We start from the raw sequence: 26,268 nt of genomic DNA, 5'->3' as shown, positions 1-26,268 counted from the left end.
CTTACCATGTTGAATGGAACCATGCTGAATGAATTAGCATTATTATTTGGGCTAGAGGTAGAAAGAGAACGTAGGGTTTCCTCTCTATTTTCCAAGAAGGGTCAAACTCTTTGAAAAGGTAAGCCTCCTGCTTTTCTATGGACAAACCCTTACCTGATATGTGACACCACCATCACTAATGTTGCACCCAAACTAAACTCTGATCCATAAGTATTGCCATACTGGGACAAACCAAAGGTCCATCAAGCCCAGCATCCTGTTTCTAACAGTGGCCAATCCAGGTCACAAATACCTGGCAAGATCCCGAAAAAGTTCAGTACATTTTATGCTGCTTATCTCAGAAATAGCAAAAAATGGCAACGCTCCACCTTATAATGCTTGAAACATACACAACAAACTGTGGATAGAGCGCCTAAAGCTCAAACAACCATCTATTTTTTGATAAGGGACGTCTCATACCGTCACACAGGCACTTTGTAACATACTTATTACTAACCTCTGCTTTTGTGACTATTTATAATCACCGACTGCCCCCAGCCACCGATAGTGCACCCAACTTGCCTAATATTGGTGTACTTTAATATATTTGATACTACAAATGTCTTGTGAATATCTCTGTGCAACAGATATTCTTTTTTCGTTTTTTTATATATATTTGCTTAATGCACTATCGCTTCCATCCAGTGCTACTAACAAACTGCAGCACTCATACAAAGAGCTTAATCTGGTGCAGAAAAAATTAACTTATCTTTATCGTGCTGAAAGCCACAAACTTCTCTATTATTATGAGATCATGCTGCAGCTGCAAACATCCTGCACTTCCTGGATCTCCATGTCAACGTTCAAATAAGTCTCTGGTATATGTCTAGTCCCGACAGGAGCCTGTTTCGCATTACATCGCTTTGTTAAGGGAAGACTTGTATATACCTGTAAAAACATGAAGAGAAATGTTCTTATCTATTCCATATAGTCTACTTCTGTATACATAATTTTATATCTGGCGTCTGGTCTCACTTCAACATTGACCGGTACAGACAGAGAACCGAAAGAAAATGGTGCCAGCGTCATTTTAAAGTTTAAAGCGTCTCCCCCATTTAGACTACGTCATTATCAGCAGTGGCTGATTAGAGAAAACAATTCCAGTGGAGGTACGTGTTCAAGCCATTGGGCTCTGTTGTATCAAGACGATAGATCCACTGGGTTTCTCTTTGCAATAGCAACAAGATCCAGAAATAAGCAGTGGAGTTTCCCCAAGTCAATTTAATAATGGTCTATGGGCTTTTCCTTTAGGAAGCTGTCCAGACCTTTTTTAAACCCCACTAAGCTAACTGCCTTTACCACATTTTCCATAGATAAGGGAGGAGTGGCCTAGTGGTTAGGGTGGTGGACTTTGGTCCTGAGGAACTGAGTTCGATTCCCACTTCAGGCACAGGCAGCTCCTTGTGACTCTGGGCAAGTCACTTAACCCTCCATTGCCCCATGTAAGCCGCATTGAGCCTGCCATGAGTGGGAAAGTGCGGTGTACAAATGTAACAAAGAAAAATAAGATCTACTGTCCTTATGGTGTATCTAGTACTGGAATGTTAAAGCCACCACTGTCCAGAAATAACCTGATCAGGGAAATGGATGAATCTGAGCAAACCTGATGATTGTGTGACAAAGTTGGTAGGCTTACCCAGGATGGCTTATTTACATAAGTAGAAGGTACTGGGTTTTTCAGAAATACGGTACATCATTTTATAGTTTCATAGAAAATGGTTAAATGAGTACAAGTTTGACACTTGTGAGCAGTGACATAGTATACAAGACTTGCAAGCATGTGATAGAAGATAATATGAAACTGAAACAAATTGTAATTCGTTATAAGCAGTACAGACAAATGAACTCTCAAGAAACTATTCAAATAGATACTAATTCTATAATATCTTTCATCAACATCTTGTGTGCCCATTTGGCAGAAAGATTTGAAGATGATGCAAAATAAAAGCTGACCACTTCTGGACTTCAACACTAGCAAAATGAGACTTCAGTTTTGGAATTGAAGAGGTCAAAAGTTTTATGTTCAAAATACAGAGACATGGCTAGTCCGTACAATGACTTCAAGTTTGCAGTGTCAGAATAAATCAAGAGCAGCCTGTTCTCTTCTGGCTATAGTGGCATTTGTTCATTAAAACAAACTTTAATCATCTGCAGAGCTGATGGACAGTGAAGTGTATATTATGAGCACAGCCATTAACTATGAACCATGGTAAGTGCTCTAAAATAGCGCTGGAACAGCGCATGGCTTTACCACACTGATGATCAGAGATAATTGCATGCAAATTTAAGCACGCATTTATCTCTGATCATGGGGTAGAAGTGCGGGAGAATTGCGCCTGAGCATGCGCTTAGCACAATCCTCCCACACTTGTTGACAGGTCTGGGCTGTCAAAAGCCCAAACCTGTCAAAAACAGGGATGGAGGTCCAGCTGACCTCTGGTCCCCCTGACGATTCCCCCCTCCAGGTGGGCAACCAACCAACCCCCCCCCCCCCCCCCAGGCTCAGGGAGGGCTGGAGATCTGGTGTGTCTGCAGCACCACTAGTCCCCCCTACCTTGTGTGTTGTAGGAGGGAGGGTAGCTTCCTCTTCCTGTGATGCCACAAAATGGCGGTGCCCTGCTCAGTTTATCCTGGGATGCGCTTGGCAGGGCTATACACCATATAAGGGAGAAACCAATGCATGACCAATCTGAAAATAGTTAAAGCACTTTCTTTTAGAAAAACAAAACAATTCTAGTGAAAATGTGCAAAACAAGATCCAAAAAATTAAGAAAATTTACTATGAAACAATATAGTTAAAAAAAAAAAGTACTTGTCAGTAACGCTGAGCACAATTTGTCTTCAATCCACCAGGATCCCAACAAACATGGCCACAGCGTCTTAACTAAATAACTTAAACAGCTGATGTCAACATCATACCTCACTTCCAGTATTGACAGGATCTCATAAAAACGTACCTCAAAAGATGAGCAATAAAGACTCAGAGAAAACTTCTCTACATCGATCTTAAGGTTCAATCCTAACGGTTCTTCAGTTTTCAAAGTAAAGATCCAATATTGTTCCCTTTGCAGAACTTTTTTCAATCTATTGGGCACACCTTCCGGTATATATGATCTATAATGCAGACTTGAAGTGAAGCAAATGTGTGACCATATTCTTCACAATGTTCCACAATCGGTGCCTCTCTCCTTGGTCTCTTAAGACTGAAGCCTATGATATGGAATGCCATTTGCGATTTGCATCTTTTTTCTATTCCGTGATGAAATGGTCAAGACAGTAACTAGCACACTCAAGTAGCTTAGATGTGACAGGGAGGAGGGAGATGACATGATAGTTGGAAAGGCAGGTAAGGTCCAGTGAAGTTTTTTTGTTTTAAGAATGGTGTATCCACAGTAGAGAGTTGCACGGGGACAGAAATCGTACCCATCCCCGCCTGTCCCTGCTGGAATCTTACCCATCCCCGCAAAAATTTAAACCATCCCAACCCATCCCCGTAAGAATTTAACCCATCCCCACCCATCTCTGTAAGAATTTAATGGTACATAAAAGAAAATTCCAGTCAGCTCCCTCAGTCTCTCTCTGGATTTGAGCCACAGCACTGTAGGCAAGGAAGGAACGGAAGTTGGAACTTGGAACACTCTGGTGCACACATGTAAGATTTGTCTCTGATTCACTGGCAGTGTGTGCTGAGAGGTCGCCACATGCACGTGCCGGTAGGTCAGGTGACATCTGATTCTCGTGCCTGTGTCAGAGCTGAGGTCTGTGCACCAGACTGGGAGCAAAGAGGATTAATAGTAACATAGTAAGTGACAGCAAATAGACCTGAACGGTCCATCCACTCTGCCCAATAGTCACACTCATGATCAATTCATCATTAAATCAACGAGTGTGATATTATATACTTGATTATGGTCTTTCTTTCGTGTTTCTGGAACAAAGACCACAGAAGTCTATCTGGTCCCATCCTTATGTTCCAACTGCTGGAGTTGCCATCGAAGCCCACTCCAGCCTATTCATGTTCTCATTTGTGGGACACAGACCATAAAAGTCTGTCCAGCACTGTCCTGATGATCCAGCCACTGAAGTTGCTGTCTAAGCCCTTTCCAACCCATCCTACACTGGATTGCCAAGCATGAGACACAGACCATACAAGTCTGCCAGGTATCAGCCCTAGTTCATCACAGCCAGAGTCGCCATCTAAGCATCACTTGACACATCCACACACATGCAGCCATTTAAGGTTAGCTTTTATATAACTTCCATTTTCTAATTAGAGATCCTCTGTGTTCATCCCACGCCTTTTTGAATTCCATCATCATTTGTGACTCTACCACCTCCTTAATGGAAGACTTTCCACATTTATGCTGTTAAAGCAAGGAAGAAGAGGAGGAGGAGACAGTACTCAAAGAAATTGGTATTCGGTAGATGAGAGGCTGGTGTAGGTACAGCTTACACTTCCATGGGAAGCCCGCAGAACTGCCTCCGTCCCCGCGGGAATCCCACGAACCCCGTTCCTGTGCAGCTCTCTAATCCACAGCTTGTTTGAAGGCATTGGGAACAGTTGCAGTAGAATGTGAAGACACAGAATATGACAGAAGGGATGACGATAGTATGAGGATTGAATAAAGGCCTTTAGATCTGGCCAGGAACAGGAAACTGGAGAATTTGACCAGGGCTTTTTATGTAGAATGTAGAGAGCAAAAGCCAGGTTGTAGTGGATCAAGAATATCATGAGATGAAATAGTCAAGACAGTGACATTCAAGTAGCTTAGATGTGAAAGGGAGGAGGGAGATGGCATGATAGTTAGAAAGGCAGGTAAGGTCCACTGAAGGGTTCTTTTTAGAGTGGTGTATCCACAGCATGTTGGAAGGCATCAGGAACAGTTGCAGTAGAAAGTGAAGACAGAATATGACAGGTAGAAAGGATGATGATAGGGAGATAGTGCTGCATGGCAATGAGATCTGAGGGAACTGGTAGCAAGTTTGGAGGAAGAGGGGTGATGTACAGTTCCTCATCTGTGATTTTAGAAAAGGAAGAAAGGGAGACAGGGTTTGAATGGAGGTGATCTGGCGGATAACTCAAGATTAACTTTGTGAACCTTGTTATAGAAATATTTGGCTATAGGCTGGGCAGAAAGTAAAGGGGTTTTGGAAGTGGAGGCACTTTGAGGAGGGAGTTTAGTATGGCAAAGAGATGGCGAGGGTTGGAGGCAAGAGAGTTTGTCAAATGGATATAGTAGTCTTGTTGGCAAGTGTGAGTGCAAATTGAAAGGAGGTCAGTAAGAATTCAAAATGTATGAAGTCGGCATGGGATTTTAGCCAGACATTCAGCACAGCGGGTATAAAAACATAGGTAACGGATTCTGGAGGTCAGAGAAGGCAGGGTTTTGGTGTGCCTTACAGAAAGGGAAATGGAAGGAGCAAAATAATACAAAGCAGAGGAGCATATAGTATTATAGGACGAGATGGCCTCTTTAACAGACTCGAATAATGGTGAATGAGATGAGAGGTGATTGTAGAGAGAGTGCAACATTCACTAGCCTGAAGATTCCTAGATGTGTTGGTGGCAGTTGGAAAGGACTTAGGGGGAGAGTGATTAAGTTTGAAAGTTATCAGATGATCCTCTGAGAAACTTGAGAGTGAGCAGTTGGAGAAGACAGGATCAAAGCAGTGACCATGTTGGGGCGTAGGGGTCATGGAGAATAGCTGGAGATTAATGAGGAAAGAGTTGGAGGGCATGAATGTTAAATCCACAGGGGCCAGGGAGGATAGTTTAAGAAAGCCAGAAGTCTGTGAGAAAGGAAGAGAGGGACATATTAGGGGGTTGATAAATGGAAGCTACCTGGAGAGATAGTAGAGTGAATAGATGGATGGAGTAGACTTCAAGGGAAGAAAAGGGGTAAGACTGAAGTACATGAAGAGATTGAGGACACCACTGTGGACAAGTGGGTGAGGTTATGGGAGAAAAGGTAACCTCCATGACAGAAGACAGCATCTGAAGAGGAGCCTTTGGGGGAAATGTGTAGTTTTAGAACAAGAAGATGCAGAGTATGAGATACATATAAGCACGGCAGAATCAATACAAAATACGTCACTACAATACAAACTGTTAGGATCATCAAAATATCCAAAACATTACAGTATGAGATACAAATAATATCAATTCAGAATCATAATAAATGTTTACTTAATATGTTTCAAGAGATTGTCTCAAATGTGACCAAAGAATCTGTACATCTGACTTAGCGCCAATTTCCGCACCCTAACTTTGAGCACCAGACTTATGCCTGCTGAAACCTGGTGTGAATACTGGTGCCCAAGTTGGGCATGGAGATCCAGTATGATGCTTCCGACGCTCCCCTGCCCCCTTTTGAATTGTGTGCATTGGGATTTGGATGCCATGCATTATAAATAGCGTTCGGCTAGATGCGTGTGCAAATCTTGTTGCTAATTAATGTCACTAATTGGTTGTTAGCGGACAATTATTGTTCATTAATGGCTCATTAGCCAGTTAATTTGCATGCATATCTCAGGATCGCACACAAATTTCAGCGTCCAAATCTGGATGCCATATATGGAATCCAGGGGATAATGTGGAAATGCTGGTTTTTCAAGATCATTCTGGGAGGAGAGGTGTTGGATTTTAGCGTGAGTGAGATGTAATATGGATAAAAGAAAGGGCAGATAAGGGAAATGAGAGCTAGCGCTACTAGATGTACTCACCCTTCAAAAACCTAAGTTCAAGGCAAATTACATTTAGATAGTCCTCAGCCTCAGATGGTTTATAATCCAAGGGCTTTATTTACTAACTTAAATCATTATTGCATATTAATTTTAAGTGTATAATTAGTAAATAGCCCCATGGTGGGGAACAGTTTTTGCTTTAGGACCTTATTTTAGAAGCTGTATTCATGTTTTGGAGGTCTACACCAACGTCCAATTCCTTGTCACCAGCAGCAGATGAATCCATTATGAATGGGTTGTGTCCACCTACCAGCAGGGGGAGATAGAGAACACTGAAAACCATAGGGCCTCCAGGACGGCTAGCTCCATCTGCCTCTCAGTATTTCTGTATCTCCCAGCAGGGTAGGACGCAGCTTGTTCAGCTCCTTGAAAGTTCTGCCTGGGGAGGCTCCTGTGCTTGGCCAGTTGAGCTGGGGTGTTGTGGCTGATGGTGCCCACTTTAAAGGCACATAGGTTCACCCTTTCCCTGTCTTACCCATTGTGGATGCAGGCATATAGGTTCGCCCTTTCCTGCCTTTCCCACTTCCCCCTTGTGGATGCAGGCATATAGGTTCACCCTGTCCCCTGCCTTTCCCACCCTCTTCTGCCTCCGGAGTACCTCTGTAGCTGTTTGCCTCTAACTTTCCTCACAGCATTAAAAAAAAAAGTCACGCTTTTAGCGCTTTCATTTCTGAGGCTTTTCCTGATTGTGCAACGTGACCGGAGATCGTAGACTCGGTCCTTTGAGGTAAGAGCGGTACTCAGCTCCTCCAGGGAGGGCCCGCGGACGGCGTTCCAATCGGGGTGAATTTGGGCGCGAAGATGCCATTTTGAATTTTATACCGCCGTTTTCCGGTGATGGCTGCTGAAGGACTTAAGCGCTGTTCCCGTTGTGGCAAGCGCAGATCTGCAGTGGGGCTCTGTAAAACGTGCTGTTTAGACGGTAGAGCCGGCACGAGCATGGCGAGCGAGGATTCTTCCCGCTCGATGGAACTGGCAGCGGGCGCCATCTTGGAAGCGCTGCATGGCTCGACCCCCGCGGTTGTGGAGGAGTCTGAGAGCAGAGGGGCGCCTCTGGCCGAGGCTACCAGAGGAGCGCCGTTCCCTGTGGCTCCTAATTCGGAGACGGGAGGTCAGGGTGAGTTTTTCTCCCCCAATTTGTGCTTGTTTTACACAAAGCCTTCATGCTGAAAAGAGCTCTGCCGCAGGTGTCTGAGACTGCATTGCTACCTGGTTCCCTTCCGATTGATGATGGCCCGGGGCTGATGACAGTGGCTTCCCCTGAGCGTTGGATGCATGCTAAGGATAGACGGGTAAATTCTCCGTCGGAGAATGGCGCACCTCCCTTCCCCCCCCCCTCGTGGTCGGGCTGTGGAGACTCTGACGTATCTGGCAGGCCTTCGTGGTCTGAGGAGCCAGAGGAAGGTGCCAGTTTGCCACTGGATCTGGATGATCCCACTGCGGTTCGGATTTTTTACCGCGATGAGCTGCCAGCACTTATCTCTGATGCCTTACATGCCCTCTCTATCGATGATCCTGTTCAAGGCGAGGCCTCCTCTAGTAATCTGAGGATGGCGAGTACTAAGAAGCCTGCTCGAGCCTTTCCTTTGCATAACTCCATCCAGGAGCTTATTTCTGCTCAATGGGCTGACCCCGAGGGGCCCTTGAAAGTGGCATCTTTACCCTCTGAGTGAGGAGCACTTGGCCCACTTTGGGATGCCTAAAGTAGATGCCTTAGTCACGGCGGTGACAAGAAAGACCACCCTCCCAGTAGAGGGAGGGGTCGCCCTGAAGGACATTCAGGACCGGCTACTGGAATCAGCGCTAAAACAGTCCTTTGAGATTTCGGGCCTAGCCTTAAGGGCGTCTGTTTGCAGTTCTTATGTTGCTCGAGCCTGCCTCTCTTGGTTACAACAGGCAGTGGAACAGCCCGTGGATGGTGCGGAGTCCCTCGCTGAGGTTGCACCACGGATGGAGTCGGCCTTGTCATTTCTAGCTGACGCCCTCTATGATCTGGTCAGAGCCTCGACTAAACAGATGTCTGTGGCGGTGTCCGCCTGCCGCCTTTTATGGCTACGGCATTGGGCGGCTGACATGGCTGGTGAAGTTGCCCTTTCGGAGAGGAGTTGGAGAAGATTGTTAAAGACCTGGGGATGCTAAACCCCAGCGGTTACCCGAGGATAGGCTGAGGCCTTCTTCCAAGGGTCAGGTGATTCCCTCCTCTTCCAGACCTCACTTCCGTGAAGCTCGAAGGTATCGCCCGGGGCGCTCTGCTGGGTTTACTCAACGTGCCCGTTTTCAGCAGAGGAACTCCTTTCACTCGGACAAGCGATCCGCAGCGGCCGGTGCTAGGCCTGGAGTTCAAGGGCAACTCTCTCAATGATGTTGCGCCGGTCCACTCCTCCTTTACAGCTGTAGGAGGAAACCTTTCCCTCTTTCTAGAGGAGTGGACCAAGATTACCTCGGATCAGTGGGTCCTGGACCTGATCAGAGAAGGTTACCGATTGGAATTCAATGCCCTGGTGAGAGACGTGTTTTTGGAGTCCCGATGCGGTGCTGCCGTCAAACGGGCAGCGGTAGAGGAGACCCTACAAGTCTTGTTGCACCTTGGGGCGGTGAGCCCTGTGCCTCCCGCCAAACACGGCTGCGGTCGTTACTCCATTTATTTTGTGGTGCCGCGAAAAGGCGGGTCTTTTCGGCCCATTCTTGACTTAAAGAAAGTCAACAAGTCTCTGAGAGTGCGGCATTTTCACATGGAAACCCTGCGCTCCGTCATTGCGGCGGTACAGCCAGGAGAGTTTCTCACGTCTCTGGACCTAAAAGAAGCTTACTTGCACATACCTATTTGGCCCCCGCATCAACGGTTCCTCCGATTTGCGGTGTTGGGAAGACATTTCCAGTTTCGGGCCTTGCCGTTTGGTCTCGCCACAGCTCCCCGAACCTTTTCAAAGGTAATGGTGGTAATAGCTGCCTTTCTCAGGTGAGAGGGTATCTGGGTTCACCCATACCTAGACGACTGGCTCATCAGAGCGGACTCTGCAAAAGAGAGTCATCATGTCACAGCCAGAGTGGTCTCAGTACTGCAATCTCTGGGCTGGGTCGTCAATATACCCAAAAGTCACCTGACCCCCTCTCAATCTCTAGAATATTTGGGGATCCGGTTCGACACGGCCTCGGGGTTTGTTTATCTACCCGACCAAAAGCGGTGCAAGCTTCAGAATCAGGTCCGTCTGCTCCTGAGGATGCCTCGCCCGCGAGCTTGGGACATTGTCCAGCTGTTGGGGTCGATGACGGCCACCTTAGAAGTGGTGCCATGGGCGAGAGCGCATATGAGACCTCTGCAGATTGCCCTGCTTCAACGATGGTCTCCGATGTCCCAGGATTATCAACGCAGACTCACGTGGCTCCCTGCGGCCCGACTCAGTATGGAGTGGTGGCTCTCAGACAGCATGCTGCGGCGAGGAATGCCGCTAGCGCTTCCCGATTGGTGCCTGGTGGTAACGGATGCCAACCTGAAGGGCTGGGGAGCACATTGCCAGGGAAGCTATGCCCAGGGTCTATGGACACCCGAGGTTATCAATAGAAAACAAACAAAATAAAATATGGAAAAGAAAATAAGATGATACCTTTTTTATTGGACATAACTTAATACATTTCTTGATTAGCTTTCGAAGGTTGCCCTTCTTCGTCAGATCGGAAATAAGCAAATGTGGTAGCAGATAGTGTATATATGAGAAACATCAAAGCATTACTTTGACAGTCTGACAGAGTGGGAGGGTGGGGGTATGCATGGGGACACAGGACCCGGTAACCATGGAGGATCCCTGCCGCTTTGGTCTTACGGCATGGCTATTGAGAAGGCGCAATTGAGAGACAAGGGCTATTCTAACAAGGTCATCTCCACTCTTGCAGGCCCGCAAGCGATCCACTTCTATTGCATATGCTCGGATTTGGCGCCAGTTTGAGGTCTGGTGTTTTCCAAAGGAGATCACATTCATGCGGGCTTCTGTCTCGCTGATTCTTGACTTTTTGCAGGATGGTGTACAAAAAGGCTTGGCCTATAATTCCCTGCGGGTGCAAGTGGCAGCATTGGCATGCTTTCGAAGGAGGGTTGCTGGCCCTTTTAGCTGCGCATCCAGACATTGCACGGTTTCTTAGAGGAGTACTTCTGCTCCGTTGTCACGTTTTCACAAAACTGGAAGCTAGGTTGTGAGCCCTTGGGCCACTGCCGAGGAACGGCAGTGGCAGGCAAAACCACCCCACGCTAGAGACAGGGCAAATCTCAGGCAAGCAGTTAGGCTTCACCTGCACTTGGCCACTTTTCACCCAGAGTTGAGCTCTGGGCTTCAGGTGGCCGGCAGGACTTGCTGGACAGGGCAGGACTGGGTAACAGCAAGGCAGCACAGGGACTGAGGGTCAGAGGGGAGAGGGAGGAACATGGGCAGCAAGGCAGGAGACTGGGCAAGGAAGGGAAAGCTAAAGGGCAGAACAGAAAGCTGCACAACAGCCACTAAACAGGGAACAAACACTGACTAACAAGACACAGAACTAAGAGCTGCAAGCAGCCCCAAAGCCAGAACACAGACAAACAGAAACTAAACACAGAATTACAACAAGAAACCAGGCAAGGACAGCAAGTAAGACCTAAACTAAACTAAACACAGACTAACTAGAAACAGGCAAGAATCTCGGGCAAACAACCGGACTAGCAGAAGTGCAACAAACACCAACATACCAGGGCCTTAGACGCAATGTAAAGGCAAAGGCAGAGAGGTTCCAAATGGCTAATAAGCCCAGCAGGCAGCTGAGACTCAGGTGCAACAATCACCAGGCAACTAAGGGTTGGGTAGCCTGGAAGATCCGGACTGAACTGAGCTGAAATCTGGAACGGGTGACAGCACACCGACAATCTAATACAGCCAGCACACAGAGACAGAACTAACTCACAAAGAACAGACAAAAGCCAGCTCAGAAGCTGACCACAGGAAATAAGGTGAGTCTGAGAGGGGTCACGGCCACAGACGTGACAGTACCTCCCCCTCAAGGCTCCCGTGTCCCCACGGGAGCTTTTAGGTTTCCATGGGTAACAATGGCGAAACCTGCGGAGGAGCTTCAACACAGGACCATAGTTAGCTGGACTGGAACTTGACCTCGGCTGGGACTGAGCAACTTGGCTGGAACTAAAACTTGACTTGGACTCAGCAGCTTGGCTGGAACTGGACCTCAGCGTGGACTCAGCATCCTCTTGGCTGGGACTCATACTCGGAGTGGACTCAGCATCCTCTTGGCTGGGACTCATACTCGGAGTGGACTCAGCATCCTCTTGGCTGGGACTCATACTCGAGTGGACTCAGCATCCTCTTGGCTGGGACTCAAACTCGGAGTGGACTCAGCATCATCTTGGCTGGCACTAGAACTCAGCAGCGGCCTGGCTAGCAGGGCCACTCGAACTGGCATCGGAGGCTCGGTCAGAAGCGTCCCTTGGACTGGACTCAGGGGCTCAAGTGGAAGTGTTTCCTGGACTGGAACTGGAGACGCAGTCAGAAGCTTTGCTCGGGCTAGAATCAGAGGCTTGCGTGGCAGCACTACTTGGACTGGAATTGAAGGCTCGGTCAAAAGCTTCACTTGGACTGGAATCAGAGGCTTAAGTGGGAGTGCCACTTGACCTGGGATTGGAGGGCCGGTTAGAAGCGCTTCTTGGACAGGAATCAGAACTTGGCTGGAACTGGAACTTAGCATGGGCTCAGCGGCTTGGCTGGGGCTGGAACTTGGCTTGAACTCCGGAGCAATTCGGCTGAGAGCGTCCCTCAGGAAGGACTGATTGTACGCCTGGACCTCGGGATTCGCAAGACGCTTTCTTTCAATGGCAGCTTCCCGAGTCTCCCGCAGAGCGGGGTCGAAGAGAAGCAGGTGACGATATTTCCAAAGCGGGGTCCTAGGATCAATGGCCGAAACAGGGTTTTCCACGAGCCCAAGCTGCCTGATATGCTTCCTCTCTGCTGAAGCTTCAGGCAGTTTCTTCATGAGTGGATCAGCCAAAAGCTTCCCACGATATTCCTTCAGAGTCATGAAAATATCAGGAACAATAATAGAGCCAGAACCGAACTTCGCCAGGGAAACAAGGGCAGAAGTTCTAGGCCGGAGGCCTAGCAGATAGGGTGATCCTGCCAAGCTCATGGCCTTTGCATTCTGTCACATATTCACAGCAGGAACTGGGTTGTGAGCCCTTGGGCCACTGTCGAGGAGCGGCAGTGGCAGGCAAAACCACCCCACACCAGAGACTAGGCAGAACAGGACTGGAACTCCGGACTGGAGTTGCAGCAGGGGCAAACAGGCAGGACTTAAGCAGAGCAGGCACCCTTAAACTTCACCTGCACTTGGCCACTTGTCACCCAGAGTTGAGCTCTGGGCTTCAAGTGGCCGGCAGGACTTGCTGGACAGGGCAGGACTGGATAACAGCAAGGCAGCACAGGGACTGAGGGTCAGAGGGGAAAGGGAGGAACATGGGCAGCAAGACAGGAGACTGGGCAAGGAAGGGAAAGCTAAAGGGCAGAACAGAAAGCTGCAGAACAGCCACTAAACAGGGAACAAACACTGACTAACAAGACACAGAACTAAGAGCTGCAAGCAGCCCCAAAGCCAGAACACAGACAAACAGAAACTAAACACAGAATTACAACAAGAAACCAGGCAAGGACAGCAAGTAAAACCTAAACTAAACTAAACACAGACTAACTAGAAACAGGCAAGAATCTCAGGCAAACAACTGGACTAGCAGAAGTGCAAAAGCACCAACATACCAGGGCCTTAGACGCAATGCAAAGGCAGAGAGGTTCCAAATGGCTAATAAGCCCAGCAGGCAGCTGAGACTCAGGTGCAACAATCACCAGGCAACTAAGGGTCGGGCAGCCTGGAAGATCCGGACTGGACTGAGCTGAAATCTGGAACGGGTGACAGCACACCGACAATCTAATACAGCCAGCACACAGAGACAGAACTAACTCACAAAGAACAGACAGAAGCCAGCTCAGAAGCTTACCACAGGAAATAAGGTGAGTCTGAGAGGGGTCACGGCCACAGACGTGACATCTGTCCTCCCGTGCGGGCACCTTTTCCGGCTTGGAACCTGGAGATGGTATTGAAGGCAGGGTTCGCCCTTCGAGCCGCTGTGGCGAGCTTCGGAGAAGGATATGACTTTAAAGGCAGTCTTCTTGGTGGCCATCATACAGCGAGATGGGTGTTTGAGCTCCAGGCGCTGTCCTGTCGAGACCCATTTCTGCAATTTTCGGAGTCCAGAGTAACAGTACTTACTGTGCCTTCCTTCCTGCCTAAGGTGGTTTCAGCGTTTCACCTAAACCTGCCTATTTTTCTGCCCTCCTTTTCTAGGGAGGAGTTTCCAGAATCCTTTGGGCAGTTGCACCTTTTGGATGTGCGCAGGACTCTGTTGCAGTACCTGCGAATGACTAATGTTTTCAGGACCTCTGATCACCTTTTTGTATTGTTGTCAGGTCCTCGCAGAGGGTCTCCGGCGTCTAAAGCCACTATAGCCCGTTGGCTTAAGGAAGCCATTTTTTCTGCATCTCTGCTATCTGGCCGGCCTCCGCTTGACGCCTTTAAGGCACATTCCACAAGAGCGATTTCTTCCTCTTGGGCTGAGACAGGAGATATGTACTGCAGCTACTTGGGCTTCTGAGCTCTGTTTTGCCCGTCATTACAGGCTGGATGTGACTGCCAGGAGGGACGCGCTTTTTGGAGCACAAGTGCTTGCGCGTGGTGTGGCTTGTTCCCGCCCTATCTAGGGATTGCTTTGATACATCCCATTCGTAATGGATTCATCTGCTGTTGATGACAAGGAAGGAAAAATTAGGTTCTTACCTTGGTAATTTTCTTTCCTTTAGTCACAGCAGATGAATCCATGATCCCTCCCTGATTGACTCTGACGTTCCCTCATTGGGAGAAGTTGGAAAACAGTCTTCAGGATTTCTGTTCTACTACAGGAGGTTGAGTTTGTCCCTCCCTTGTGTTATTGCTCCTGTTCTGGGGCGTTAGTTCGCTGTGAGGAAAGTTCATGTTATGCTACTTTGCAGTTTAACACTGCTTTGGAAGCTTCAAATACTGAGAGGCAGATGGAGCTGGCCATCCAGGAGGCACTATGGTTTTCAGTGTTCTCTATCTCCCCCTGCTGGTAGGTGGACACAACCCATTCGTAATGGATTCATCTGCTGTGACTAAAGGAAAGAAAATGACCAAGGTAAGAACCTAATTTTCCAATCTGTAAAAACATATAGGTTATTGAATTCAAAAGATAGGGATCATTCTGGATTCTTCCCTAATACTTTAAATGTCAGCTCAGGAAGATGCCATTCAAGGAAGACCAATACATTCTGATCCAGGAAGCCGCTCCTAAGGAATCCAGCAGAAGACAATTTCCCAGGGTGCTGTCCTTTCATTTCACATGTGTGGCTTTAAGATGAGCCATAGTGAGTCGGTTTAATTCCATAGCGTTAGTCCTACAAGTATAAAAGGAAGGGTTAGAGTATAACATGATTACCTATGTACCAGCCCAATTGTGTTAACCACTTGATTTCTCAAAGCCTTTAAGTGTTCAAAACTTATATTAAAATACTTTGATTATAACCAAGTCTCATCCCCTTTCCCTCAATTAGTGCTGGTTAACATGAATTATTGGTGTTTATCACCAACTATTTGCCAATTAATTATGCCATATGTAACTGGCTGTATTCTATTTACTGTGCACCTAAGTTTGGAAACCATCTGTAGAATTTGGTGGATTGTGGTAAGGCTTGCAAGAAGGGAAAAAAAAAAAACATTGTTATACAATTGTTAGCCCTGAAGGGTAAAACATACTTTGTTTCTGATATTGTTGACATTGATACTATTAATGTTTTACAAATTTAGGGGCCCTTTTACAGAATGGCAGTAAGCCGAACACGGGCTTATCGTTCACTCTTTCAGGACTACTGCCGGCCCAGAGTGGCCACCGGCGTCCCGTCCCAAACACGCACCATTTCCAGGGAAAAATAAAACCTCAGGAAATGGCTAGTCCGGCACTAACTCAGCGGTAATCGGGCATCGCTACTGTCCCGTCCCGGGTCCTCACCTGTGCTCCCGCGGCGGGGAGCGATGACCGACGGGAGCCGCGGGCTCCAGTGCGGCAGAGACAAGCCGCCAACGGGGCCAGCGCTTCCGCGGGTCGGCCAGAGGCTGGCGACCCGCGGGAGCAAACGCCGGCCTCAGGGAAGGGAAGGCGCCGGCCAAGATGGCGGCGCCGGCGTCGTCTCCTCGGCCAGAGCTAACCAGCGAGCAAGTCCCGCCCACTCGCGCCGGATTGGCGCCTGGAAGGAGAGACTCCGCCTGCGAGGCAGGTCCGCCAATCCGGGCCCTCCTTGCCTGTCAGGGCTGGAGGAATTGGCTCCTCTCCAGGGAGGGGATGGACTGGCGGGGGATTTAAACCTCGGAACAAGAAGGGCCCAGCGCTTCCGTTTCTATTGTCAGGAGCCGACACAGTGGAGTGCGGAGCGTTGCCCTTCAGAGACTGTGTTCTTCTTCCAGCTAGCCGTCCTTGCTAGCCACCTTCAGAGACTGTGTTCTTCTTCCAGCTAGCCGTCCTTGCTAGCCACCTTCAGAGACTGTGTTCCTCTTCCAGCTAGCCGTCCTTGCTAGCCACCTTCAGAGACGGTGTTCCTCTTCAAGCTAGCCGTCCTTGCTAGCCACCTTCAGAGACTGTGTTCCTCTTCCAGCTAGCCGTCCTTGCTAGCCACCTTCAGAGACTGTGTTCCACTTCCCGCTAGCCGTCCCTGCTAGCCACCTTCAGAGACTGTGTTCCTCTTCAAGCTAGCCGTCCTTGCTAGTCCCCTTCAGAGACTGTGTTCCTCTTCCAGCTAGCCGTCCTTGCTAGCCACCCTCAGAGACTGCGTTTCACTTCCCGCTAGCCGTCCTTGCTAGCCATCCTCAGTGACTGCATTCCTTTTCTGTGCTAGCCGTCCTTGCTAGCTGCCCTTCCGAGACTGTGTTGCTGACTACCCGCCAGGCCGGCCGTCACCCCGCGGTTCCAGCAGTCCTGCTGGCCGCCTGCAGCTGGGGGCTCAACCCTCGGTGAACGGCGGTCGCCGCGGGTGAAGATTCGGGGTGCACGGCGGTCCTCGGAGATCTTGCGGGCCTCCGGGAACCTAAGGGCTCACCAATAACCGAAACAGGACAGCTGCTTACTGCCGGGTTAGCGCTGGAGCCCTTACCACCTTAGTGGGTGGTGGTAAGGGCTCCCCACCGCATGGCCACATGCTGAGAGTTATCTCACCGCATGGCCATTTTTCTTTTTGGGGGTTTTTACTGGCTGCGTGAAAATGGGCCCTGGTATGTGGGGAAAATGGCTCCCGCAGGGCCCTTTTTTCCCACAGCCTACTACAAGGACCTCTCAGAGTCTTATCTCCTCAGAAACTCAGTAGAAAGACTATGTTTAAAAAAAGTGGTGAGATTACAATAACAGAAGAGTAGAAAGGAACACTACTTGGACTGAGATCTCTGTTACCGGGGGAAGTGCAGGGGGGGGGGCAAAATTCTCCGAGCCTGGGCCTCCAAAGGGGGTCCTGCACCAGGGTCTGTCTCTCCTGCCCCTGATGGGACCCGGGTGATCTTGTCCCGACAGGAGTACGAAAGAGAAAACTCCAGCGCCAGGCCCCCCTGGAGGCTGGGGAGGACTCAGAAGAGCAGACACAACAGGATGGTGGGGGGGGGGGGGGGGCTGCCAGCAGAAGAGATCTTCCTCCAGCACTGCTCTTCTTCACAGTCTGCTGCATTGCCTTCCAAGCAGCTGATTACCCCTCAGGCCACGCATGCTCAGTTTCAAAACCTAGCATGCTCGACCTGAGAGAAGAAGAACAGCGTTGGAGGAAGATTCTTCTGCTGGTGGGCCTCGGAATCCCCACCAGCCAAGGAATTACAGTTGCAGTGGACGGGGCGCAGCGACAATCCTTGAGTGGGGTTGGCAGTGGCAGCGACGAGCCTGGGGGGGGGGGGGGGGGGCGGCTCAGTCGCTTGACGGCCCTGGTTACAAGAATATATGTTGTGTTCTTAGGCAGTAAACTGTTCTTCCTGTACATAGTTCGAAGACCTTAGAGTGACTGCTCCTTCACATTTTGTACAACTAAGTTGCCCAGAAAAAACCTGCAGCTAGAGTTCTGTTGGGGGGGGGGGGGGGGGGACAATGGATCAGAGCCTGTAACAACACTTTAATTTACATGGGTTACCTGTTGTTTTCTGTGTTAAATTTAAAATTCTGTTGTTAGTACATAAAGGTTGAAATCATTAATTGCTGAAGTTGTGGCCATGTTATTAAGGATCTATGGACCACCTAAAGCTCTTAGATCTGAAAAACAGTGTTTGTTGGATATTCCAAACTATCATCATGCACAATTGTCCAAAAGTTGGGACCAGACATTTTCGATAGCAGCTCTTAAATTGTTGCATGCATTGCCAAATGAATTCATGAAAAAGTACCAAGTTGTCAGAGTTTAGAAAGTGTCTTAAGACATTTATTTCGAATTGCTTATGAAAATTATGGCCACTGAATTAGCAACAAAATGAATAGTGATAAGAAGCAGTGATGCGTTCTGATGAATTTATTAAACTTGTCATTTTTATTGTTGCTATTTGATTTTTGTTAAATGTTGTATTCATTAGTTTTGCGATATTTTCTTTTAATAGATTTATGAAGCGTATTTTCAAAGCACTTAGACTTACAAAGTTATGCCATCAAAGTTGACTTTGGACTTTTTACGCTAAATGTCCAAAATCCAAATGGAAAACATTTTCACTGCAAAACATCTTTTTTTTTCCAGAAATACAGTTTGTAACAAAAAAACCATACAAGTTAAAACTGTAGAAAACCAAGCCATTGGGATGTAGGAGGGGCTAGCATTTTTAGCAGGCTGGTTCCCCCAGCCATCTCAAGAGAGCAATGGGGCACCCTAGGAGACACTACTGTTGATTTAATATAAATGCTCCCAGGTACACATCTCAGCGTTGCTCCCTTTTCTGCTGAGCCCTCCAAAACCCGCTACCCCAACTGTACACCACTACAGTAGTCCTTATGGGTGAGTTTCCGAGGGCTCACAGTTTCTACCACAAGCGTAATAGGTAGTGGGATGTATGGGCCTGGGTCCACCTGTCTACAGTGCACTACACCCAGCACTACACTACTCCAGGGATGTGCATGCCTCTCTAATGGACCTGGCTATAACATCTGAGGCTGTCATAGATGCTGGTATTATTTGTATTCACATTTTTGAGGGGTGGGAGGGGGTCAGTGACCACTTGGGGGAGTGAGGGGGAGGGCATCCCTCATTCCCTCCAGTGGTCATTGGTCATTTAGGGCACCTGTTTGTGCCTTCATTCTGAAAAGAGGTCTGTACCAAAACAAAGTTTTTGTCGCGTTCTCGAGGACCTTGGCAAGACCACCCCGGGACGGGATACACGGAAGAGCAGTACTGGAACTCTGAACTGGAGTAGTACAAGGCAGGCAACTGGAACAGACGAAACAGGAACAGCTTCACCTGCACTTAGCCACCGTTCCTCCGGAGTTGAGCTCCGAAGTGCAGGTGGCCGGCAGGACTTGCAGGATACACAGGAACTGAAGATCCTGAGGACCCACCCCGGGTCTGGGATACACAAGGGAGACAAGACTAGGAACTAACTCAGACAGGGAGCTGCTGCACCGCCACTAGCAAGAACCAGAAGACAGACCAAGGAGACAAGACATACGAAAGCTAGCAGGAGCAAAGACTAGGGCAACATGCAAGCAAGGCAGACTGGGGATCCAGGAATACCCAGCAGGTAAACCCACTAGCTAGGTAGCAGCAGGAAACAGGGACCACGCCCTGGAAATACACACTAGCTAGACAGAGACAGGATTCAGGATATACAAGCAGGGTAGGCACACAGACTAGGCAAGGCAGGATTCAGGGTAAAGAGAGCAAACCAGGAATAACAGGCCAAGGGTCTTGGGCAGGCAGCACAGCAAACAGAGTAACCAGGAGGAACAGGCCAAGGGTCTTGGGCAGGCAACAGAGTAACCCAGGAATACAGGCCAAGGGTCTGAAGCCACAGCCGTTCCTCACACTGACTGGGGAACTCACAAAGGCTGAGGCTTCAAGTGCAGACAGAGAACAAACACGGACAGAGGCTTCACCCCAAACACAGGGTAAGCCAGGAACAGAGGCTTCACCCCCAAACACAGGGTAAGCCAGGAACAGAAGCTTCACCCCCAAACACAGGGTAAGCCCGGAACAGAGGCTTCATCCCAAACACAGGGTAAGCCAGGAACAGAGGCTTCACCCCAACCACAGGGTAAGCCAGGAAGGACCCGCAGTCCACAGACAGACAGTGGCAGGGAAGAAACCCCCACAGGAAGACAACAGACACAGAGCGAAGCTGGGCAGGAACCCAGAGAGAGGCTAAGCAGTAGTGCAGCAGACACTTACTAACCTGACCTGGCCTAAGAGCATAACACTTATGCAAAGGCCCTGACTGGAAGCACAGCACTTCCTTATGAAGGCTCTCGCTGATGAGTCACCAGCAACAGGATAGAAGCAGGAAATACACTGACCCCAAAGAGAGGCTTGACACACATAGGAAGTGAGCCCACAGGAGACAAGCAGGAGCCATCTTGGAAGCTGGCACAGAGCTGGTGGCAGCCATCTTAGATGCTGGCTCCCTAGAGAGGCAAAGCCCACACAGGTGAGGTCTAGTGAAGCAATCAGGTTCATGCTGGAAGCAGCCAGCACACCAGGACAGAGACAAGACTAACACAAACACAGAGAGAAGCCAGCACAGCCGCTGGCCCCCAGAAATGAGGTAAGTCTGAGAGGGTGGTCTCGGCCACAGACGTGACAGTTTTTGCCCTAGATGTTTTTGTTTTGTTCCATTATGGCTGTAAAACTTCCAAGTGTTAGGGACACCCTAAGCCTGCCCTAATCCCGCCTTCGAAACACCTCCAACGTGCCCCCTTGTAATGCATAGATAGACGTCTGTAAAACAGGTTTTGAAAATACCAATTTGGAAGTTTTGAGAAGAAATCCATCCAAATGGTCTTTTGAAAATAAGCCCCATAGTAACCTATGGAACTTTGTAAGTCTAAGTGCTTTGAAAATGAGCCCCTATATATGCTAAATTGTAATCTGCCTGGATCATTGGATACAGCAGACTATAAGTTTAATAATATAAAAGATGTGTGTTTTTCCCTCATTAATAACTGTGTCAAACCACACACATAAAGACTTTTGACAGGAAGATTGATTGCGTTTTCCTTTGCATCTGTTTTCAGAGGGGTGTTTTTGTGTGTTTGTATTTTTGCCTTACCTACTGATGGTTCTTCTCTGGATTTTGCAGCTTTACATTTAGTTCCGTCATTGATCCTGGATTGGTGATCCATCCTTATGTTGTTCTGTCTCCTGAACAACTGTGTAGAAAGTTTGGCTTCAGAACTCAGAATAGCATAAACCTGCATCAGGTAATGTATCAGCTAAAATATTTTACCTGCATCTTTATCAGGAAGAAAGCATACATGTTCCCGAAAAAAAAAAGCTATTGCCTATAAATGTTTTGTACTTTAAAGAATAACCTGTTTTATTTACAGTTATGTCTTTTAATTAAAAAGCCATTTCTGTGGATATCATAGAAGACTACAGACTATGTTTGTGCAGCGCTGCGTACGCCTTGTAGCGCTATAGAAATGCTAAATAGTAGTAGTAAATAGTAGTAGTACTGCAGACAACTGCCCCAAATTCTATATATGGGTCCAATAGAAATCAAACAAAATAAAACATGGAAAAGAAAATAAGATGATACCTTTTTTATTGGACATAACTTAATACATTTCTTGATTAGCTTTCGAAGGTTGCCCTTCTTCGTCAGATCAGAAATAAGAGTGGACTAACACGGCTACCACACCTCTCTACTTATATATGGATCCTAAATTTGTGCGTGCTAACTTGGCTGCTTGACCAAATTGTATGCATAACTTAATTGAACAAGCCATTTGGTGCTAATAATTGGCAATTAATCAGTTATCAGCACTAGTTGGCAATAATTAGGATTTACATACCTATCCAATTGTGTAACGGAATGCGCCTAAATCCTATCACGCTTAACAATTTAGGAGTGTGATTAGGGGCATTCGTATGCATGTTGATACAGAAACATGCTTAAGTGCATCTAACTAGGTGATAGTATTTGTCTGTTTATAGCAAGCCGAATTGCAACCACATGTGCTTAGGTGCAGCTTAGTGATGAGCGTGATTCTATAAATTTTCTTCAAAGCCCAACCAATAAATTGATTCAATTTCTGATCTTAGTATACATTTATAGAAAGGGGTTTTTGTGGGTGGGGGTTGGAATTGAAGGAAATTATACTTGAGAATTAAATTATCATTTTAGTTACAGGTTTATCTGCTACTTTAAAGGTCTGATTTAATAAACTGTGGTAATATAGTTTAGTAATATAAACAGTATTAAAATTGGTTATTAGTATATGGTAATATAGTGACTGAGTTTTAGTGCAGCCCCTAGGTTTGTATGCAACATTTTTTTTTCTGCATAGCTATAGTGTTTGCTGTTCTGCCATGTCTCAAGTTGTGTATTGTGCAATATGTTTCTAGAACGGCAGTGAAGATAAAAGAACTTAAATAGAATCCAGGCATGTGCATCTATTAATTTGCCCATGGAATCAAATATAGGCTTAGTGACATATGCCTTTTATAGGGGCAGTACCTCCAAATGGGTTAGATTTGCACATGACAGTAATGTACCTCACTTCTAAATCAGGGTATGTGAACTATGATCGCAATCCCTTAAAAATAAACTGCCAATGATTATTGTAATACTTGCACTGTATGCCAGAGAACTTCCTCTGAATTTCATAGGATGTAATATGTATAGGCAACTTACCAGGATGTGCTTGGAAATTGTTCTTAATCAAACCTGTGGCACCCAGCACAATGGAGAATACTCTGTATCTTTCTACCACATTTTCCTGGTCTCTGACTGCATTTCATGGTACTTGAGGATCTTCCCTCTGACCACATGATGCACAGGAGACCACTGGCATGTCCTGTGGAAGCTAAGCACCAAGAGCTACTCCTGTCTTTAAATTTCTAATAAACCAGTAGCATAATGGAAGATCTGAGCACAGGTTTTTCATTTAAACTTTTAAATATTTTTACATTAAACTCTGACTTATCTTTTTTTCTTATTTTAGAGAAAATTCACATTTTTAGAAAAGAGAAAATGTATTGTGTGTTGTACAGGGGATATATATATATATATTAATTTTTTAACCAGTGTTCTGAATTTTTAGATGATCGTAATTGTCAGCTCTGCATTGTTGTGTTGTAAAGGGCAGTCTGTTACAATTTTCCCCTTGCTTGGAAAAATGTCACAGATCAGATGGTGAATACAGGTACATAAGTACATAAGTAGTGCCATACTGGGAAAGACCAAAGGTCCATCTAGCCCAGCATCCTGTCACCGACAGTGGCCAATCCAGGTCAAGGGCACCTGGCACGCTCCCCAAACGTAAAAACATTCCAGACAAGTTATACCTAAAAATGCGGAATTTTTCCAAGTCCATTTAATAGCGGTCTATGGACTTGTCCTTTAGGTATCTGTTTCACAGTGTGTAAAATGATTTGTGAGCCAGTGGGAGCCGTGTGTGATGCCATTTCTGACTTCTCCATCCATGATTATCCTAGAGGTGCAGGAAAACATATCACAGAGTAAAACAAAACCCTTAACAGTCACTGACAGTCATTCCTTGTCATGTATTTAAAATTTATTTAATACTTGAGTGACCGTCCTTGCACATCACAGGGATGATAAATAGAAAATTTTGAAGGTTTGCCATTGTAGCAGTTGTGGATGATTTTTTGTTTTTTTTTTTTTTACATATCAGCAAGAAGAAGGCAAAACGAAGATGTGAACTGGAGTAAAGGGAAGGAGAGCAGCTTCATTTACAAACAAAAAAAGAACATTCTGTTCCTGTTACAAACCTGTTTAAAATTTTTTCAAAAATTGGTTTCTCTGGATTTGAATTTTGCTAATATAGTTTGAAGTCATAATTCGGCATGTTTGACCTCTCCATTTTGATTCCTGTTCCCATACTAAATGCATAGGGGGTAATTCTCACTAGATCGCTTGGGGGGGTTAGGGGGGCTGGAGACCCCCTGGATCTCCAGCCCTCCCTAAACCTGTGTCGGGAGAGGGGTCAGGGGACCGGAGGGCCGCTGGACCTGCAGTCCCCTGGGGGAGGGGGTTCCTGTGGGGGCAGCTGCATTGGGGGGAATGGGGACTTGTTAGCATAAAAATGCATGCTGGACAGGTCTCACCATTCCTCCCCAGTGACCTGCAAACCCTAACGCCAGCTGCGAGCTAGCTTAGGGTTTGCTGCGGCCAGTGAGCCAATCTTTGGCCCCCTGAATCTCCAGCCCTCCCTGAACCTGGGTCAGGGGGACCGGAGGTCCGCCGGACCTCTAGCCCCCTGTTGCTGGGGGGAGGGTCAGCTCAGGATTCCTGCTAGGGCTGCTGAACCTGTGTCGGGTGGGGGTCGGGTCGGAGGGACCGTAGGTCCACCGGACCTCCAGCCCCCGTTTCGCTTGGCTCGGGTGGGGGTAGTTGGGGTCTGGTTGTCCCATAAGTGCGGGACGATTGTACCTGAGCAAATCCTCCCGCACTTCTACCCCATTATCAGAGAGAATTGCGTGCTTAAATTTGCATGCAATTATCACCGATCATAGGTCTGGAAAAGCCCTGCACTGTTCCAACGCTATTTTTAGAGCGCTGTTTGGAACAGTGCAGGGCTTTTGATCATCTGCCTATAAGTCACATTATATGCCCCTTAATGTGTTAAAGGGCATTAACACGATGTAATTATCCCTGCAATATGAGAATGTAAGTCACCGCAGGGTACATAGTAATGAGATGCAAAACATATAAATGCATATAAAGCAGCTCATTGCTATGCAAATTGTATAACATAACTTGCAGTGAACACTGCAAGTCATGCTATAGCTGGAAAAATAACCCCAGCTAAGAGCTAAGATTATTTCACCATCCTGGGAGTATCAGGCCTCAGAGCGTGGCCTGATGCTCCTAGGCTGCAATGCTATCCCTCCTCCACCTACTCAATGACCTCCATAATCCTACCACAAGGTCCCTAGACAGGAGCAGTCCCCGGTCACTCCTGCTCTTGCTGGCACCTTCAAACAAAGTGGCACTTTTCGTGGTAGTGTAATAAAACTACCGCTAAGGATAATGTTTCCTTAATTAGTATTATTGTTTTTAGAGTTTGATGGCCTTGTTTACAAACTAGTACACATTATCATCACAATGTATGCACTGTTCTAATCTGTAGATCTCATAATAAGCCCAACGCTGATAACAGTCAAATAAGTAGAACAGTAACTACTTTTACTAAGTGATCCAAACCTCAGTGAATATGCAATGAATGGAAGAGTAACATCATTATGCGTGCAGGACCTGCCTTGACACAGCTCGTTGAGAAACATGGCCTATGTCAGCTGCAGGGTCCCCTGTATATCCATTAACTACTGAGTCAAGATAAGTGCATTTATACCAGTTTCAAATTTTTAAAGTTTTAAGAATGTTACATATACAACAAAGAAAAGAAAAAAAGTTCACAACACACATTTTTTGTATAAATATTATATTTTGAGTAAATAAATAGTGGACAGTAATGATTGCCAAACCAGTGACGATTCAGGTGAGTCATGAGCCTATGGTGTTTGTGTGAAATAAGTCGCCGCTGAGGTTTGGATCATTTAGTAGAAGTAGTTACCGCTCTAGTTATTTCATTGTTAACAGCATTGGGCTTATTGTGAGACTGTGATATATAGCTCCTGCTGTTTTAAAGTGTGATTTTAGATTTTAAAAATTCTAAAATTAAGGGAGCAATATATATTGCTAAACTGTTATTTCCATGTCTTTGGCTGGAGCAGTGGGCATTTATATACAGGCTGTGCCCATTTTCCACCGATTAAATCATTGTTTATTTTTCTGATATTGTTTATGGTCCCTTCTTATTACTGAGAGGTGCCTATATGCACCCTGCTATGGCTGGGCTTTCTCCCTTGATCACTGCTTTGTAACTCAGCAAGACGGAATCCCAGGGGCTGCAGTTGTCAGAGTAGCTTGATAGAAACACACTGTGGAAGGTATATAAATAAGAACAGCTGAAGCTGCAGCATTATGGAGTGTTCAGATTAAAAGTGATGGCAGTGGGCATGATCAATTCTGACCTGAGCTATCATTTATGCACTCAATTATATTACTCAGTGTATGAGGTACTGTTGCAAATGTAACTCACGGACACAGTCTAATGAAAGGACTATGGAAATATTGTTGTTATGCACATAAATGCAGAGAAAATGACAATAGGGCTAGGTTTATAATGTTATTTTTGTAGCATGTACTGTT

The 26,268-nt window shown here is 46.8% G+C and overlaps 1 protein-coding gene across 2 annotated transcripts in view; it reads left to right on the top strand.

Annotated features, from left to right (window-relative positions):
- Positions 1–23,970, top strand: part of PPP1R26 (protein phosphatase 1 regulatory subunit 26) — a 36,523-nt gene extending 12,553 nt beyond the window's left edge. For both annotated transcript variants that reach the window (XM_030207654.1, XM_030207653.1), the window contains exons 3-4: positions 21,169–21,289; positions 23,729–23,970. In XM_030207654.1, coding sequence (XP_030063514.1) covers positions 21,169–21,289; positions 23,729–23,755 — 148 coding nt within the window. In that variant the 3' untranslated portion in view covers positions 23,756–23,970. The remainder of the gene's footprint in view (positions 1–21,168; positions 21,290–23,728) is intronic.
- Positions 23,971–26,268: the final 2,298 nt, after the last annotated feature.

This window comes from Microcaecilia unicolor, chromosome 6 (assembly GCF_901765095.1).
Source record: "Microcaecilia unicolor chromosome 6, aMicUni1.1, whole genome shotgun sequence".
In the NCBI taxonomy this organism is placed as follows: Eukaryota; Metazoa; Chordata; class Amphibia; order Gymnophiona; family Siphonopidae; genus Microcaecilia; species Microcaecilia unicolor.
This window is presented reverse-complemented; position numbering and strand designations above follow the sequence as displayed.